The sequence below is a fragment of the Lampetra planeri genome, chromosome 47 (genome assembly GCF_965212315.1).
Source record: "Lampetra planeri chromosome 47, kcLamPlan1.2.h2, whole genome shotgun sequence".
In the NCBI taxonomy this organism is placed as follows: domain Eukaryota; kingdom Metazoa; phylum Chordata; class Hyperoartia; order Petromyzontiformes; family Petromyzontidae; genus Lampetra; species Lampetra planeri.
The window spans coordinates 820360-836081 of NC_136153.1; the positions used below are offsets into that span (position 1 = coordinate 820360).

At 55.2% G+C, this 15722-nt stretch overlaps 1 protein-coding gene across 2 annotated transcripts in view; it reads right to left on the minus strand.

The window, feature by feature from the left end:
* LOC144733476 (uncharacterized) overlaps nt 1-15722 on the minus strand; it is a 40482-nt gene that overhangs the window by 968 nt on the left and 23792 nt on the right. Inside the window, exons 12-20 of one of the 2 annotated variants that reach the window (XM_078615400.1) lie at nt 15370-15608; nt 7216-7363; nt 6698-6879; nt 4781-4934; nt 3643-3818; nt 3061-3114; nt 2701-2878; nt 1636-1910; nt 841-986 (exon numbers count right to left, since the gene is read on the minus strand). In XM_078615400.1, coding sequence (XP_078471526.1) covers nt 841-986; nt 1636-1910; nt 2701-2878; nt 3061-3114; nt 3643-3818; nt 4781-4934; nt 6698-6879; nt 7216-7363; nt 15370-15608 — 1552 coding nt within the window. Of the gene's footprint in view, nt 1-840; nt 987-1635; nt 1914-2700; nt 2879-3060; nt 3115-3642; nt 3819-4780; nt 4935-6697; nt 6880-7215; nt 7364-15369; nt 15609-15722 lie in introns of both variants that reach the window. The other variant, XM_078615399.1, reaches the window with a different exon arrangement.

Sequence of the window (15722 nt, forward strand, 5' to 3'; positions counted from 1 at the left end):
TGGAACTTTCCATGATTCTCCACCAATCCCATAAATTTCTCCTATAACGGTGTATCCCAACCGACCCCTCATTTCCATTAAGTGTTCACGGACGACCAATCCGATGTGAATGGCTCTGCACCTTCATATCCGATTGGGGGTGCCTTACGTCATCGGCTCTTCCCCCCGTGATAGGTCGTCACCCAAAGAGAGTCGGGCGCGCTATTCGAAACTCATTTTCGAATGAGGTATGGCTTTCCTCGGCACCCCTTACAAAACGTATTCCCGCTTCTCTATCGCACGGCCTGCCTGTACGACGCCCCGCTGCCCTCCGGTACAAAGCACGTGTGCGCACTGGGCTCCTGCCGCCTCGCAACGAGTGCCGCTCAATCTCAAACGGCCTTCTGCTTATCGAACCTGCCCGTCGCCGCTCGAACCACGTCGCTTCTCCGGCGTGGCTCTCATTTGTCTCGAACTCGCTCCCCCCCCACCACCCGCCTCATGTCCTCGCTCACCTCAAATCAGAATCTGAATATTTCTTCCTCTCTTTCTTTGATTAATTCTCCCGCACCTCTCAATATCATCTTTTAGTTCAACTTGTGCGCGTAAAAATTTTAATAATTAACGAATTAACGGGAAAGTTACAACTGTAACAGTGCTGTTTGTTGCTAGCCACGTGTCGTTTTGGGCCCTTTGGCGTGCACTTGGTGACCGTGGGAGAGAGGAAACCAACCCCTGAGGATTGTACGTATGTATGTTGAACTTCTTTCGCACCGTACGTAGCCAACCTTGCTAATCGGGGGTGCGGTTGGCACCCGGCTCGGGATGGGGTAGGGGGTGGGGGCCTGGGCGGCGTCTCACTTTGCAGGTGTCGATTTGACCCTCGGGGTATCCGGCGCACAGCATGCGATTGGTGATCTGGTCCGCCGAATACGCCCCGGCGCCTGGCAGGACACAGTGGCTCATTATTGCCACCGCGGCTTCCTGGAGTATGTTGGGCAGGTCACCTGCGGAGCGGGGGGGACAAGGACGTACGCCAAGGATCGGGCCGTATCCACCGTTCACATTGCATTCGTGCAGTGCCGTCCATGAGCAGAGACTGGGTAGAAAGCACACTTACAGGCAGCGTGGGAGCCATCCGGTAACGATGTTATGTTTAGGCAAGAGCCACCATTTAACGGTTATCGCGTGTGGATCCGTCAGGTGGTTGGCGCAATCCACATATAAATAATGATATTAGTATATTACCATTATCTGGCTGAACCAGAAGCGTGCCGCCTCAAGGGCGCCACGGTGGCGAGATGTTAACTACCTCGCTTGGTATACAGGAGATCATGGGTTTGATCCTGACCCTGGTGCATGTATATTTGGAGTTTGCGTGTCTCTCTCTCCCCATAATCACGTTGATGTTTCTCTGGTTCCTCCGGTTTTTGCCTCCACATTTAGAAACATGCGTTCAGAATATGCGGCTGCCTTACATTTCCATGTGATGATAAGCCACTTTGTTGAGCTATCATTTGTGGTCCCTTCTGAAAAAAGAGCTACGTAGCCCACTGAGCATACCTGGTAAAATAAAAAATAGTTTAGTACTGTATAGCTTAGTTTCTCCATTAGCTGATCACACAACGTGGAGACACTGATCCTTTGTGCACTCACCACCGTAACTCAGAGTGCCCCAGCCGGAAATGAAGCACGATTTCCCCGGGTAGGGAAACCTCTGAAAGCGGGCCGGCAGGCAAACGGGCTGGACGTAATCGGTGAAGGAGACGCTGTCAGACAGCTCCATGAGAGCGACATCGTAGTCGTGGCTGGTTGTGTTGTAGCGCTCGTGAACGATGACTCTGCTCACGTTCCTGGCCACCACGGTGGAGGAATTGAGATCGCTGCGGGAATGAAGGCCCAGGTAGACCGTCCAGCTTCCCGCTTGGCTACTACTGTAATGACACGAGAGGACACGTGGGCGCTTTGTGGATAATGCCTCTCTCGGTGTTCGGCTGTTTCTCCCAACAGTCCCTGAAAGATTTCCGGTGGCGGACGCGAACGCCTACTTGGCGGTGACTTTTTTATGCAACACCTGCGGAGCTGTCTGTCAACATGCCGCTCTTATATCTTCAATATGCATGGCATCACGAAAAGAAGGATGAAATTAGCAGGGCATGTATTAAGGATGTAGACAACAAACCGGCAAAGATAATTTACAATGTAAATCTCTGGGTCTCTGTGTGAGTCTCTGGGTCTCTGTGCGAGTCTTAATGATGGAAGATGAGAGGCTGGCAAAGTTGCTATACGAGGGGAATCATTCTGGCGAAAGACCACACGGACGATTGAAGGCGTGTGGATGAGACGGACAGGAGAGACGTGGTGGGGAATGTCTGGACTCGGCGGCACACACGGGAGAACAGCCGGCAGAAGCAGAAACCGCATGCATTGCGGTTCCTGTTGTGTGTGCTCTGTGCACCGCTGCCAACGCAGCAGCAGCAGTAGCACCATTTGTAAAAACATTCAACCGGATCGCACTCGAGTGGGTGGCAGAGGATCAACAGCACTGGCGGAGCCGAACTGGGGCAGCAGTAGTCAGACACACTCCAATAACAGAAAATCGCTCCCTGAACCCCTTTGCATCCGATTAAAAAAATCACGTAGTCCGTCCGCGCGTGTCAAGAGTGCAGAGCCGAGCTCATCCAGCGGAGGAAGGCAGGCGGGGGGGGGGGAAATGCTTACGCTCCGAAGCAGTGAGCGGCGCTCACGACCCAGCGATTGGAGAGAAGGGACCCCCCGCACTGGAATTTGCCATTGTAGTAGAGGATGGCCTGCCAAGGCCACGCTCCTGGCCTCGCCTCAGTGCCTCCCACTATCCGATTCCTGCTCACGCGTTCCTTCATGGGAGCCCAGCCGCACGCTGAAAGACAACATCGGTAAAATGTGGCCAGACACAACTGCCACGACGTTTCTATCTCACCCTTCATCAGAGAACCACTTCTCACAAATAAGCCTACACGCCCTCCAGTAAACTGCATGTAAAAACAAGCACATTCTCATAGAGAACTTGAGCGAATAGTAACATTGCATGAGTGTGCATACCTTTAGAAGCCTGCAGTAGAGAGACTTTGTAAAAATCAAACCCAAAGCCTTGGCCTGCGGGACAGAGGGCGGTGCAGGATTAAGGGTCGCGATGGAATGGCTGGAGCCGCACCGCCAACGTCAACTCGTGTTCATCCACACGGAACACAGCCGTGATATTGCGCAGCGCCACTCCGACCAGCATCGATCTTAACCAATTACGGTGGCATCGAGGTGCAGTTATAAGACAGATAATGACAACAAAGTGATAGGCCCTAACGATGAACTGATAACCACGATTATCTCCGAAACAGAGCTACGACAGACGCCGTGGGCAACTCTGGCACACCGCGAGCAAAGCCGGAACACGTCACAGACAAAGCCAGTACATGCTGGGGGCAAAGCCGAGACACGCAACAGGCAACGCTGGGATATCCCGTGAGGAACGCCGGGACACGCTGCGGGAAACGCCGGGACACTTCGCGGGCAACGCCGGCACACGCCATAGGCAACGCAGGGACACCATGGGCAACGCCAGCACACGCCACAATGTTATTAACTTCGATGCAAAGGCGAAGACGCGGCCCGCCCCTACTAGGCTACCTGGCGCGAGGGTGCCCTTGACTTTGAACACGACGGTCATGTTGCTGGAGAGGGAGCGAGCACCGGGCGGGAGCCTTTGGCCGCAGAAGACACCGAGGGCGTTCCCGCGCTGCGCGGCGGCGCCGCCGCTGTAAAGGGATAGCGAGGACGCCTCGCACAGCTCGTCCTCGGAGAGGCTGCGCACGCCGCCGGACAACGTGATGCACGCACGCCACACGCACGCCATGCACATCCACGCCACACACACATACACCACACACACGCCACACATGTACGCAGGTTTAGCCACCGGCCGCTATATATTTTTCTGTAACATAAATACAATTGTTTATGATGCATAGGCACGGCGTGCGGTGTAGTGACATCGTGGATACCACAGGGGTGTGGGTTTAGTACTGGCCCTAGAGGGGCCCGGTGAGCGCTGAATGATAGCGCTGGATGGCACCACGCTTTGCGTGCAGTGCCGATCCAACAGGACAGGGTGTGTGGGTGCCGGCTGAAGGATGAGGTTAATCGAGGCCATGGCACTCTGGTTGACCCGGGAGGACACGTGACCAGTGAAGTCTACTAAGGGGCCCCAGGAGGGGGCTGGGGGTGGTCACGTGATTGGGATCCAGATCCTTCCCAAGGATTCTGTAATGTGGACGTGGCCAAGGGCGGAGCCGGCCATGCCACAGAGAGTATAAGCCGGGTCCCGAGAGGGACCAGGGTTGTTGTTAATCCTGGAAGAAACCCTTCGTCTACGTTCTCCGTTCAATGAGTCTCCAACACGTGGACCCGGGCCGAAGCTGTTGGTCCCGGTCCGTAGTAGCAGTTACATTGTGATTAGTGTAGTTAGCCTGGTGGTCACCACCATCGGTTGTTATTCTGTTAAGGGGGAAGTTACCCCGTGTGTTGAAATTGAATAAATGTGTTGCCTCCAAGTCTGCGTCTGCGACTCAGTTTAACCCATTACATATGTAACATATATTCTTTGAGTCTTTCGGTAAAGTCACGTAAATAGGTAATTTTTTTATCAAAATAAAAAAAACCACGATGTATCGATCATAACACAAGCGGTCGTCTTCAGGTGGAAATCAAATTTATAAAAAACAACACGTATGAATATATAGATTTTCTTCTGTAAATGGGAACTTACTTGAAAAAGCGGAAGTGCAACTTGACGAGGAAGCCGTACGGAACGTCGATGGTGATGGTGCAGAAGCCCGTGGTGAAGGAGCTCAGCTGGGCAGAGGAGGAGCTGCTCACGCTGCCCGAGTCTCCGTACAGACTCAGGAAACATCTGCGAAACGCTGCACGCAGAGAGAGAGAGAGAAGCGCTTCCGAATCCTTTCGGAAAACATCAAGGAAACGTGAAACCTTCTTCAGTCCAATCACGCAAGCACATTCCGACCTCCTTAAATCCAATTACAAAGACAAAGATCCCCCGTATAGCCTTAACAAACTGTTGGGACAAATGCTGTTAGCGAGCAACTATGAAGGCCGGTACGGCACACGAGGGGATGGGTGGCCAATACCACGCCTGGCCGCCTTTGTCTCCCTAGTGGTGATGTTTACACACTGCACTAGGTACTCATTTGAGGCTGAGTCGATCTAGGAAACGCCCAGCACTGGTTTAGGTAATCGTCACTGGTGTTGGCCGTGAGTGGGCAATCGAACTCGGGTTACCGGGTTCGTAGCGCAACGTGCTAATCGCTTCACTACCACTCCCCACCTTATTAAATCCAATTACAGGCATTCCTTGACATACGCGATAGACGCGTTCCTGGAAAAACGCGCGTATCTCAAAAGCTATTTTCCCATAAGAAATAATAGTAAAGGAGAGGGTTAGGGGATTTCACTCACACTCGCAGACATAATCGCCTATATTATCCGATTCTATATCAATACAATACATGTACACAATACAATACAATACTCGTCCTTAATTCTTCACCACCTGTGTTCTCTTGCTACAGTACCCTCTCATGTATTATCCGTTCATCACCGGTGCCCCTTCTTCACCGGATGTTAGACATCCGTTCACCTGTGGTCTTAATTATCCTTTCACACTAATTATCGCACCGCACTGGCTGCTGGCAATGCCATTGGGTGGCGGTGCCAGGCTGGGGGTGTATGTTGCGTTGCGGATGACGTTATTACGAAAATTGCCTCACGTATGTCAATAAAAGGTCTAAATAGAAAGCACGCGCTATTCCAAAATGGCGTACCACAAAAGTGCGTAAACCGGGGATTGCCTGTACACAATCACTCATCTTGAACTTGCTGGACTTCATCCTGACCATCTGAGGATGCGTAGGCGCAGTTTAAACCAAAACATAATTGATCCAATAACAGAATTGAGCGGCAACGATACATTTTCTGCCGCCTTAAACCGGGGAGCGAGCTGAAACGACTGCGATCGGGCATAATGTTGGCACATAATGTACATGCATAATGTACATAAATTATGTATGTTGATTAACTGTGAATAACACCAACCAATAACCGATATTCATTGTAATTTCTAGGACTACATTAACTCCGCCCCTCTGGTCTTCACAAGTGACGACATCACATTCACCTCCTCTATTTAAGACCGAAGCAGGAGGATTTCTCCACAATTCTGGCTGTCGCCTGTTGAGGCTGGTTGTTGTAATTACCGGTGAAACGTCATAGTACTTGAATTGTACATTTTGTGGGTTTACTCTCCAACACACAACCGGTGTGCTGTACTAGTAACCAATTGGCACGTTTTGCTTATGCATTAAACCTTACTCATTGGCCATATCGAGTTGGTGGTGGGTTTAACGAGACATTTATATTTTCGAGATCTAATCCCCAAAAAATCTCTTATGGATAAGATTGGTCGCGAAAGCTCTACTACTACTATGTGTCAGAGCGTTTGCTTGTCCGTGGTGCTGGGTGGCAGTGGCGGCGGTGGTGGTGAGTCTGCCAATCGTTACGTGGCGGCGGTAGCGGCCTAACACCGCCAGGCCAACGAGGAGATGGCCATGGCACTGTATAAGCGGAGCGGCATGGCTCAGGAGTGGCCCGGTGGAGGAGCGGCTCTCACTCTCGTAGCGCGCGGAGAAGCCTGAAAACGTCTCGTAGGCGTTGCTGGTGAAGGCGACGAGAAGGGTGCTCCCCGTCGAGTAGACGTCGCCGGGCGTGGAGAGGCCAGTGAACGTCCCCAGGAGAGGTGACCCATCCGAGTCGCCATCGTACACCATCACGAAGTCGTAGTTCGTCTCGAGGCTGTGGGAGATATGCGCAGCTTCGGGCTTGCCTCCTCATGGCACGTCAACGCAGCATCGCAGCAATGTGGGCTGGGGGGGGGAGACGTTTCCGCAGTGTGCAGACCCTTCTCCAATTAGCACGACACTCTTGCCAGGTACGTAACTGTAATAATGGTAAATTCAGAGACAGACCTCCTTTCATCTCTCTCCATGGAACAAAACTAAACTCAGTTTTAGGCCATCGGCTGAGTCGTTTGCTGGACCGGTGTCTCACAGCAACGTATATTAAAGCAAGCAAACTCTGCAGCGATTGTTTAACCTTCGGGGGTCTCACTGGCAAGCCCGGCCTTGGTACCTGAAGTTGGTGAAGGAGAGCCGGATGTTGTGGTCGTCCACCGCGCGTATCAGCCACGTGCAGCTCTCGTCGTTCTCGTAGTTACTCGGGAAGTTGAACGACTGGACCACACCGCTGGGCCCCATCAGCTCCTCCGCGCAGGGGATTTCTGTGACGTCATTCGTGAGTAAAAATGTTGTCTAGTGGTGCGCACGTTGAACTTCAAAAGAGGCGCATTCAGAGGTGCAGGTAAATCAATTGAAGAGGGCGGGGGGGGGGGGGGGAGTCTTCAGATCCTGACAGAAACGACGACTCTGCAACCTGTAATGCGTGCAAGGATTGAGGGGGGGCGGAGTCTGGGTCACGTGGGGAGTGGGTGGAGTTAGGGTCACGTGGGTGAGAGGATTTAGGGAGAGAACCGGAAGGGGAAGGGGGAGTGGAGACGGAGTGAAACACGAGGAGGCCACGCTGGACAAGACGGAGAGAGTGGCGCGGTCGCCACGCGGTGGGAGACGTCGACACCGTCAGCCATCGGTGTCAGACGGAGAGAGCTAACAGGGCTGTGAGAGGCTAGCTGTGTACGGGGCAGCAGTGATGCTAGATAGCGGAGCAGCGGTGTGGCTGCAAGGATTGCCTAACGGAGTAGCAGGGAGACTGCATATTGGAGCAGCAGGGAGACTGCATATCGGAGCAGCCGAGGCTGTGGAGAGGTCGTCGAGCGGGACGCGGGCCTGAGCGAGACGCCGTGGTATCGAGATTCTATGAACCCAATAAAGGACAACGGAGATCGACATCTGAGAGAGAGTCCTTTATTACATTGGTGTCAGAAGTGAAACGGCATGTCAAAACAGCTCAGGAGGAAGACCGTCCCTGCACCATCTTCGGCAACATCTTCCGACGATGACCTCCCTCCAGCGGTGGCACTACCCACGATGGAGGAGGAAAGCGGAGCGGGGACGAGCGGAGTTCCAGCCGTGCAGGACGTGGCCGCCTCGGTGGGCCCATCCATGCGACTGGACGCTGAGGACGGATGGCGACAGGTGGCCGCACAACTGGAGGCGCTGAAGACGGTGTTGGCGCAATTGTGCGTCCTTGTGACGCCGGCGACGACTTCGGGGAGGCCCGGCGGGGAACAACGGGCCGGGGCCTTGTCGTCGCCATCAGCCCTCTCGACCACGCGGCACGAAGACGCCATCTTGGGCGTGGCCGAGGAGGAACGGCGGGAAGCCGCCATCTTGCGCCCTCCGCCGCGGGAAGCCGCCATCTTGCACACGTTGCGGAGCGACGCCATCTTGTCGCTGCCGCGCGTGTCACCATCGGAGGAGGACGGAGGAGCAAGAACCCGCAGCCGTCATTTAACAACGGTCAAATAATTCTCAATCGGCGGCGATTGGAGCGCATTCGCCTGCCGTTTTCAAGCAGCCGTACGCTCCGCCAAATGGACGGACGCGGAGGCCCTGGAAGTTTTACCAACACTTCTCGACGACGAGTCCGTCCGGTTCTTCCGCTCCATCAAGGCCGACAAGAAGAAGACGCTGCAGGGTGTCTTCGAGGAGATGGCGGATGCGTACGAGCCTCCGGACGACGCCCATCGGAGATTTGTTCAGCGCCAACGGGCGCCTGATGAATCGCTGGTGGCCTTCAGAGGCGCAGTTCTGGAACTGGCGATGGCGGCATACCCCGAGACGGAGCCCGATTTGTTGGAGCCCCTCGTGTTGGGCAAGATGCTCGAATTATCTAGAGACCTGGGGATCCCCATGCCGGTGTGCAGCCATGATAAATTGACGCTCAATTTCATCTCCGACGCTGGAAGCAGGTGTCAGCTTGGACGGGGGGGCCCATCGTTGAAGGCGGTGCTACGGGGTGGGATCCTACGAAGGCGATCTACGTTCCTGACGACAAGGGTCCGCAGGAGTTGACGGCCGCCTCTGCCCAGTGGCCTGCTTGGGGGGGGACGGGGCCGAGGTCCGGGCCGCCGGCGCGGGAGCGTCGGGACAGGGGGGGTGCCGCGCGTCGGAACGACGTGGAGTGTTTCCGCTGCGGCCGTAAGGGCCACTTCGCCAGGGACTGTTGGGCTCGCATCCCAGGGCCGCCCCAGCAGGAGGCCTCGACCACGGACGTCGCGCGAAAAGACCCACCAGGACAGGCAAGTCGGTGCGCACCAGACACCCGGCAAGGCCTGTCACCTCATGCATCACCATCGCAGCGCGGTCCGTGTGTCGTTAACAACAAGGTGCCTCCGATTGACCCGTGTCGCTCGCTGACGCAATGGCGCTGATTGGCACGGAGGGTAGTTGCGGCCGCTACGGAGTCGTCCACGGTACCGGGTTCTATTCAGGGGGTCGAGGTGCGTATTTTGGTGGACTCCGGTGCGTCCGCGACCATTATTTCGGATGTCATTTTCCATCTTTTGGGCATTCTGCCAGGGAGAGTGCGAGCGGTTTATGATTCATGCATAGCGGCGAACGGGGGAAGTATGGGCATTGTGGGCCAGGTGGACACCAACATATCCATTGGGGGGGTGTCGGCTTCAGGGACCGTGTTGATCTCTAGGTCCCTCGCGGTACCCTGTTTGTTGGGGACTGATTTCCTGGCAAAAATGCCCATTCAAATAAGGATTGATCAAAACTGCATTGAATTACCAGGGGGGCGGAAAATTTCGTTCCTACCGTCGCCATGGGGCCGGCCTGCCCCTGTTTGCCAGGTGCAGGCGCTGTCCGAGGTATCTGTTGACATTCCACCTGGTTCGCAGATGCTTATCCCGTTGAGATATCGGAAGCCAGTACCTGGCGTTGAGGGAGCGGCGGGGGTTCTGTTATCGCCGTCCACGGCTATAACGGACGGCTCGGCACTGGTTGGGGCACAAACAATTGTCCGGCCGGGCCAGCCCCCGTTCTTACAGGTGCTAAATGGGAGTGCAGAGAATGTCAGTGTCCCGGCCGGAACGGTTGTGGCTCACGCCACGACCGCGTTCACGACCCATGACAACCGGGTCCGCCGGGACATGGTAGGGGGGGTTTCGGGGCCAACGGGGCAGGATGACCGTTGGGTTGCCGAGTTATGCGGGGAGAATTCATCCCTAACCAGAGAGCAACGGTCCGCGCTTCGCGTGCTGTTGCTAAGTTATTCCGACGTGTTCAGCTCGGATGATTTTGACTTGGGACGCACCTCCCTGCTTTCCCACCACATTGATACGGGGGATGCCGCTCCGATTCAGTTGAACTCGCATCGGTTGAGCCCGACGGAGCGGGATCAGGTTCGCGGTGCAGTGGAGGACATGCTAGCCGCTGACATTATATCCCCGTCTAACAGTCCATGGGGCGCGCCGGTAGTCCTTGTGAAGAAGAAGGATGGGAAACTGCGATTTTTTGTGTCGATTTTCGGAAATTGAATAAGGTGTCCGTCGCAGACGCGTACCCACTTCCGCGTATGGATGATTCCCTCGATGCCTTGTCTGGGGCGAAGTTTTTTTCAACATTGGATTTCTCTTCGGGATTCTGGCAGCTTCCCCTTGACGAGTCCTCGAGGGAAAAGACGGCTTTTCGTACGCCGCAGGGACTGTTTCAGTTTAATTGCCTTCCGATGGGCATGAATGCGGCTCCCGCCACTTTTCAGCGGTTGATGGAGCTGGTGTTAACGGGTCTGCAGTGGGAGACATGTTTGATTTATTTAGACGATGTCATCGTCTTTAGCCGCACATTTGACGATCATTTGCAGAGATTGGAGACGGTTTTTGCTAGGATGCGCTCCGCAAATCTAAAATTCAAACCGAAAAAGTGTCACCTACTGCAACAATCCGTGCGTTATTTGGGACACATAGTCAGTGCGGACGGGGTGGCTACGGACCCGGAGAAGACGGCGTGCGTCCGCAACTGGCCAACCCCGGCCTCGGTTGGGGACGTACGTCGCTTCCTGGGGTTCGCCTCATACTATCGCAGGTTCGTCCTGAACTTTGCTATGATCGCTAGGCCCTTGCACCTCCTTACGAGTAAGGGTCGGAGGTTCAGTTGGGGTCCGCCGGAGGAAGCGGCGTTCCAGGGCCTACGCGATCGGTTGGCGACGGCGCCGACATTGGACTATCCGGATTTTGATCGACCTTTTATTCTGGATACGGACGCTAGTGACACTGAGATTGGGGCCGTTCTGTCACAGTCCAAGGGCGGCGTAGAACGCATGGTAGCCTACGGTAGCCGTGTACTGTCCCCGGCAGAAACCCGCTACTGCGTTACTCGCCGCAAATTATTGGCTATTGTCTATTTTCTCCGCCAATATCGGCCGTATCTTTACGGCCGGTCATTTATTGTGCGCATGGACCATGCGGCTCTGCAATATGCCCTGAGGGTTGACCAACCATTTGGCCAACTGGCACGATGGTTGGAGACCCTGCAGGAATTTTCCTTCGACATACAATATCGGAAGGGGTCGCGTCACGCGAATGCGGACGCACTCTCCAGATTACCGCAGGAGTCTCCTTGCGCTTGCGCGTCGGGTACGAATAGGTGTACGCCGGTTCAGCTACCCCCTCGGCCTGTCGTGTCAGCTGTCGAGGTGCCTGGGGCTCCGGTGTGCCCAGGACCGGCCGATGGGGTTCTAAACCTGCCGCGCTCGGTATGGATTCGCGAACAATTGCTTGACGACTCGTTGGGGGCTTTTCGGAGTCGGGCTGCGAAAGGAGCGGGGACATTGCTGTCCGGTGGGACACCGGGGGCCGCTCTCCAGGATGGTTTGCTCATGTGGAGAGAGGGATTGCATGACCGCTGGCGTCTGGTAGTACTGTCGTCGCTACGGTACGAATTGATTCAGACTCTGCACGGCGACACTTTATTACATCTCGGGGTGCAGAAGACTTCGTTAACATTGCAGCGAGACTACTTCTGGCACGGCATGACGACGGATGTCGTCGGACACATTCGGGCGTGTCCCGAGTGTGCCCGGCGGAAGCCGCCTAAAAACCCTTACGTGCCGCCGGTGCAGTCTATACAAGTGTCTCGAATCAACGAGTTGGTGGCGCTGGATATTTTGGGACCTTTCCCGCCATCCGCTAGGGGTAATACATATTTGCTGGTCGGGGTGGAATATCTTTCCCGCTGGCCGATGGCTTGGCCTTTACCCGACCAGTCGGCGGCATCTATCACGGACGCCTTCCTATTTGGATATGTGATGGACAAGGGGGCGCCGGAGAGGCTGCTCACGGATCAGGGGCGAAATTTTTCATCCAAATTGTTGGCGGAGGTGTGCGCTGCGCTGGGAACCAAGAAGCTCCGTACGTCTCCCTACCACCCGTAGATGGATGGCATGGTGGAACGCCTTAATCGGACGCTGTCGGCCATGCTATGTCACACGGTTGACGAAAAACAAGCTGTTTGGGACTTGCATATACCTGGAGTACTCTCCGCGTATCGGATGACGCCTCATGCGTCCACTGGGTATTCTCCATTTTTTCCAATGTACGGCCGCGAGAATGTGCCGCCGGTGGAAGTACAGCTGGGTACGGGGGCGAAGGGTCCTGTTAAACCTCTCCCCGAATATATTCAGGACACTGTTCGACGCGTCGCCGAAGCACGGGAAGGGGCCCGATTGGCTAATGCCAAGACGCAGGCGCGAAACGAGCGTTGCGCCCGGCACTCGACCGATACAGGCCCCTGGCGAGTAGGGGACGTGGCATGGCTGCACTGCTCGCAAGTGCGGCCAGGGACCTCCCCTAAGCTTCACAAACCATGGCAGGGGCCGGTTAAGCTTATTGAAGTCCCTAACCCGCAATCCGCACGGGTTCGGTTCGGATTGCGGCGCTGGTACGTTCATATGTCTAGATTGAAGCCCTACGTGGCCCCGCGGACGGATGCGTCATCCCCTGATGTTGCCTTGCCGGTGTCTGTTGCGCCCGACGCACCTCTGCCCTTGCCTGTTGACTCTGCAAGCGCGCCTGTCGTGCCTTCTAAAGACGAACCAGCTGTGACGCAGGCGGATGTGGCGAATCCTGCTCTGGGTGGGCCTACCACGGCGACGGGGCCACTTGACCCCGCTGCCCCTCCAACCCCACCACAGACACGGTTGCCAGAGACCCCAGACTTGGGTCTCCCTGGGGAACGGGACCTTGGCGTTGACGGGCCTCCAACAGCGGCGGGCGGTTCTACTCCCGTCGATCTTAAGACTCCATCGCGTTCTCGGTCTGTGGGGGGACCGCCGCCCGTTCGGGACGGGCCGGCGACCCGCACGCATTCCAAATCCCTTTCCTTTCGTTGATTATTGTTCTTGTTGTTCTTGTTATCGTTCTTATATTCTCCATTGTCCAGTGATGCTAAATGGTTCCAATATTGCTCGCATTATTTTATTGTAATTATTGCAGCCGAGGACGGCTGGGTTTTCATTAGGGGGGGGGGGGGGGTCGTGTAATGCGAGCAAGGATTGAGGGGGGGCGGAGTCTGGGTCACGTGGGGAGTGGGTGGAGTTAGGGTCACGTGGGTGAGAGGATTTAGGGAGAGAACCGGAAGGGGAAGGGGGAGTGGAGACGGAGTGAAACACGAGGAGGCCACGCTGGGCAAGACGGAGAGAGTGGCGCGGTCGCCACGTGGTGGGAGACGTCGACACCGTCAGCCATCGGTGTCAGACGGAGAGAGCTAACAGGGCTGTGAGAGGCTAGCTGTGTACGGGGCAGCAGTGACGCTAGATAGCAGAGCAGCGGTGTGGCTGCAAGTATTGCCTAACGGAGCAGCAGGGAGACTGCATATTGGAGCAGCAGAGAGACTGCATATCGGAGCAGCCGAGGCTGTGGAGAGGTCGTCGAGCGGGACGCGGGCCTGAGCGAGACGCCATGGTATCGAGATTCTACGAACCCAATAAAGGACAACGGAGATCGACATCTGAGAGAGAGTCCTTTATTACAAACCAATGTGCAGCGCAATGAGAGAGAAGGAGGGGGGAGTGTGTTGCACACGACTGGAGCTGTGACAGGGAACTCTATGTGAGTTTATGGGTCTCTGTGAGAGTCTATGGGTCTCTGTGTGAGTCTATGGGTCTCTGTGGGAGTCTATGGGTCTCTGTGTGAGTCTATGGGTCTCTGTGTGAGTCTATGGGTCTCTGTGAGTCTATCAAGGGAATAAGTACCAGGACACTGGAGCTGCGACAGAGAAGTGACTTTGGCTGTGTCTAGTTCGCGAGACGACGGTCTCAACGATGAGGCCAATTAAACATCCGTGACTGCATGCACATAAAAAATACCTGCAGTGTGGTGAGGGAGTGAAGGTGTTGTTGTGACCTGTGGTGTGGTCAGTGGGTGAGTGAGTGAGTGGGGGTGTTGTTGTGACCTGCAGTGTTGTGAGAGGGTGAGTGAGCAGGTGAGCGGTTGAGTGGGTGAGTTGTTGTGATCTGCAGTGTGGTGAGTGGGTGAGTAAGTGGTTGAGTGGGGGTGTTGTTGTGACCTGCAGTGTGGTGAGTGAGTGGGTGAGTGGGCGTGTTGTTGTGACCTGCAGTGTGTTGAGCGGGTGAGTGAGTGGGTGAGTGGGGGTGTTGTTGCGACCTGCGTCGAGGATGATGAACTCGGGCCACAGTGGATGAGACGAAACACTATGGGTGAATGAATCGACGGGTGAAGTTCAGGGTAACGGTAACCATGGTGGTAGCGATAGAAAAGTGACAACCAGGCTACTGACCAGCCAGCGGTGAGCGAGCAGCTGGAGTGAATCTGTGGCTGCTGGATCATCAATCACCCCGACTGCTCTACGGTGAACTCTACGGAGTGCAGTGAGGCAGGAGCTAGGTGCTGCACCGAGCTCTGGCCTCACTAAACCATTTTTATTTTATTTTACCAGGTATATAGCTTTTCTTCAAAAGCGACCTGGCCACAAATGATAGCTCAACGAAGTGGCTCATCATCATGTGGATATTTATAACAGCCAAATACTCTAAACGCTTGACATCGATTCTAAATGTGGAGGGAAAAACTGGAGGACCCGGAGAAAAATCCACACAACCACGGGTAGAACACGCAAACTCAAAATATACAGGCATCAGGGTCGGGATCAAACCCACGTCTCCCTGCATACTCGGCAAAACAGTTAACATCTCGCCACAAATGATAGATTCACTAAGTGGCTTGTAAAATTTTTCGTAGCAAAATGATCTAAATAATCTGCATCAGCAGCAACTGCAGCGATTGTTCAGAGTTATAGCCCTCACCCATGAACGTCGCGTTCAGCGTGTAATTGTGGCTCCGGAACGCGGGGAGGCTGATCCCGACGACGGTTCCGTCCAGTGCCGTGAGGGCCAGAGACCCCGGGCGGCACAACACGCGCACCGGCGTCACCTTGCTGGGCAGATCGGTGAGCGCCCGGGAGTGCAGCACGGCGACAGCGACGGCGGCGCCCTCCTCCTGGCATGAATCCGCGACGCCGCCGCTGCCGTTGCGCTCCGTCGTGCTGCAGAGGTGAAGGGGTTTGGGGGACGCGGCGTCATCTCACGAAGCTCCGTCACACCCTGCAACGCCACGTGGCCGATCGTCGGCGCCGGTTGACTACGCTTTGCATGTAGCA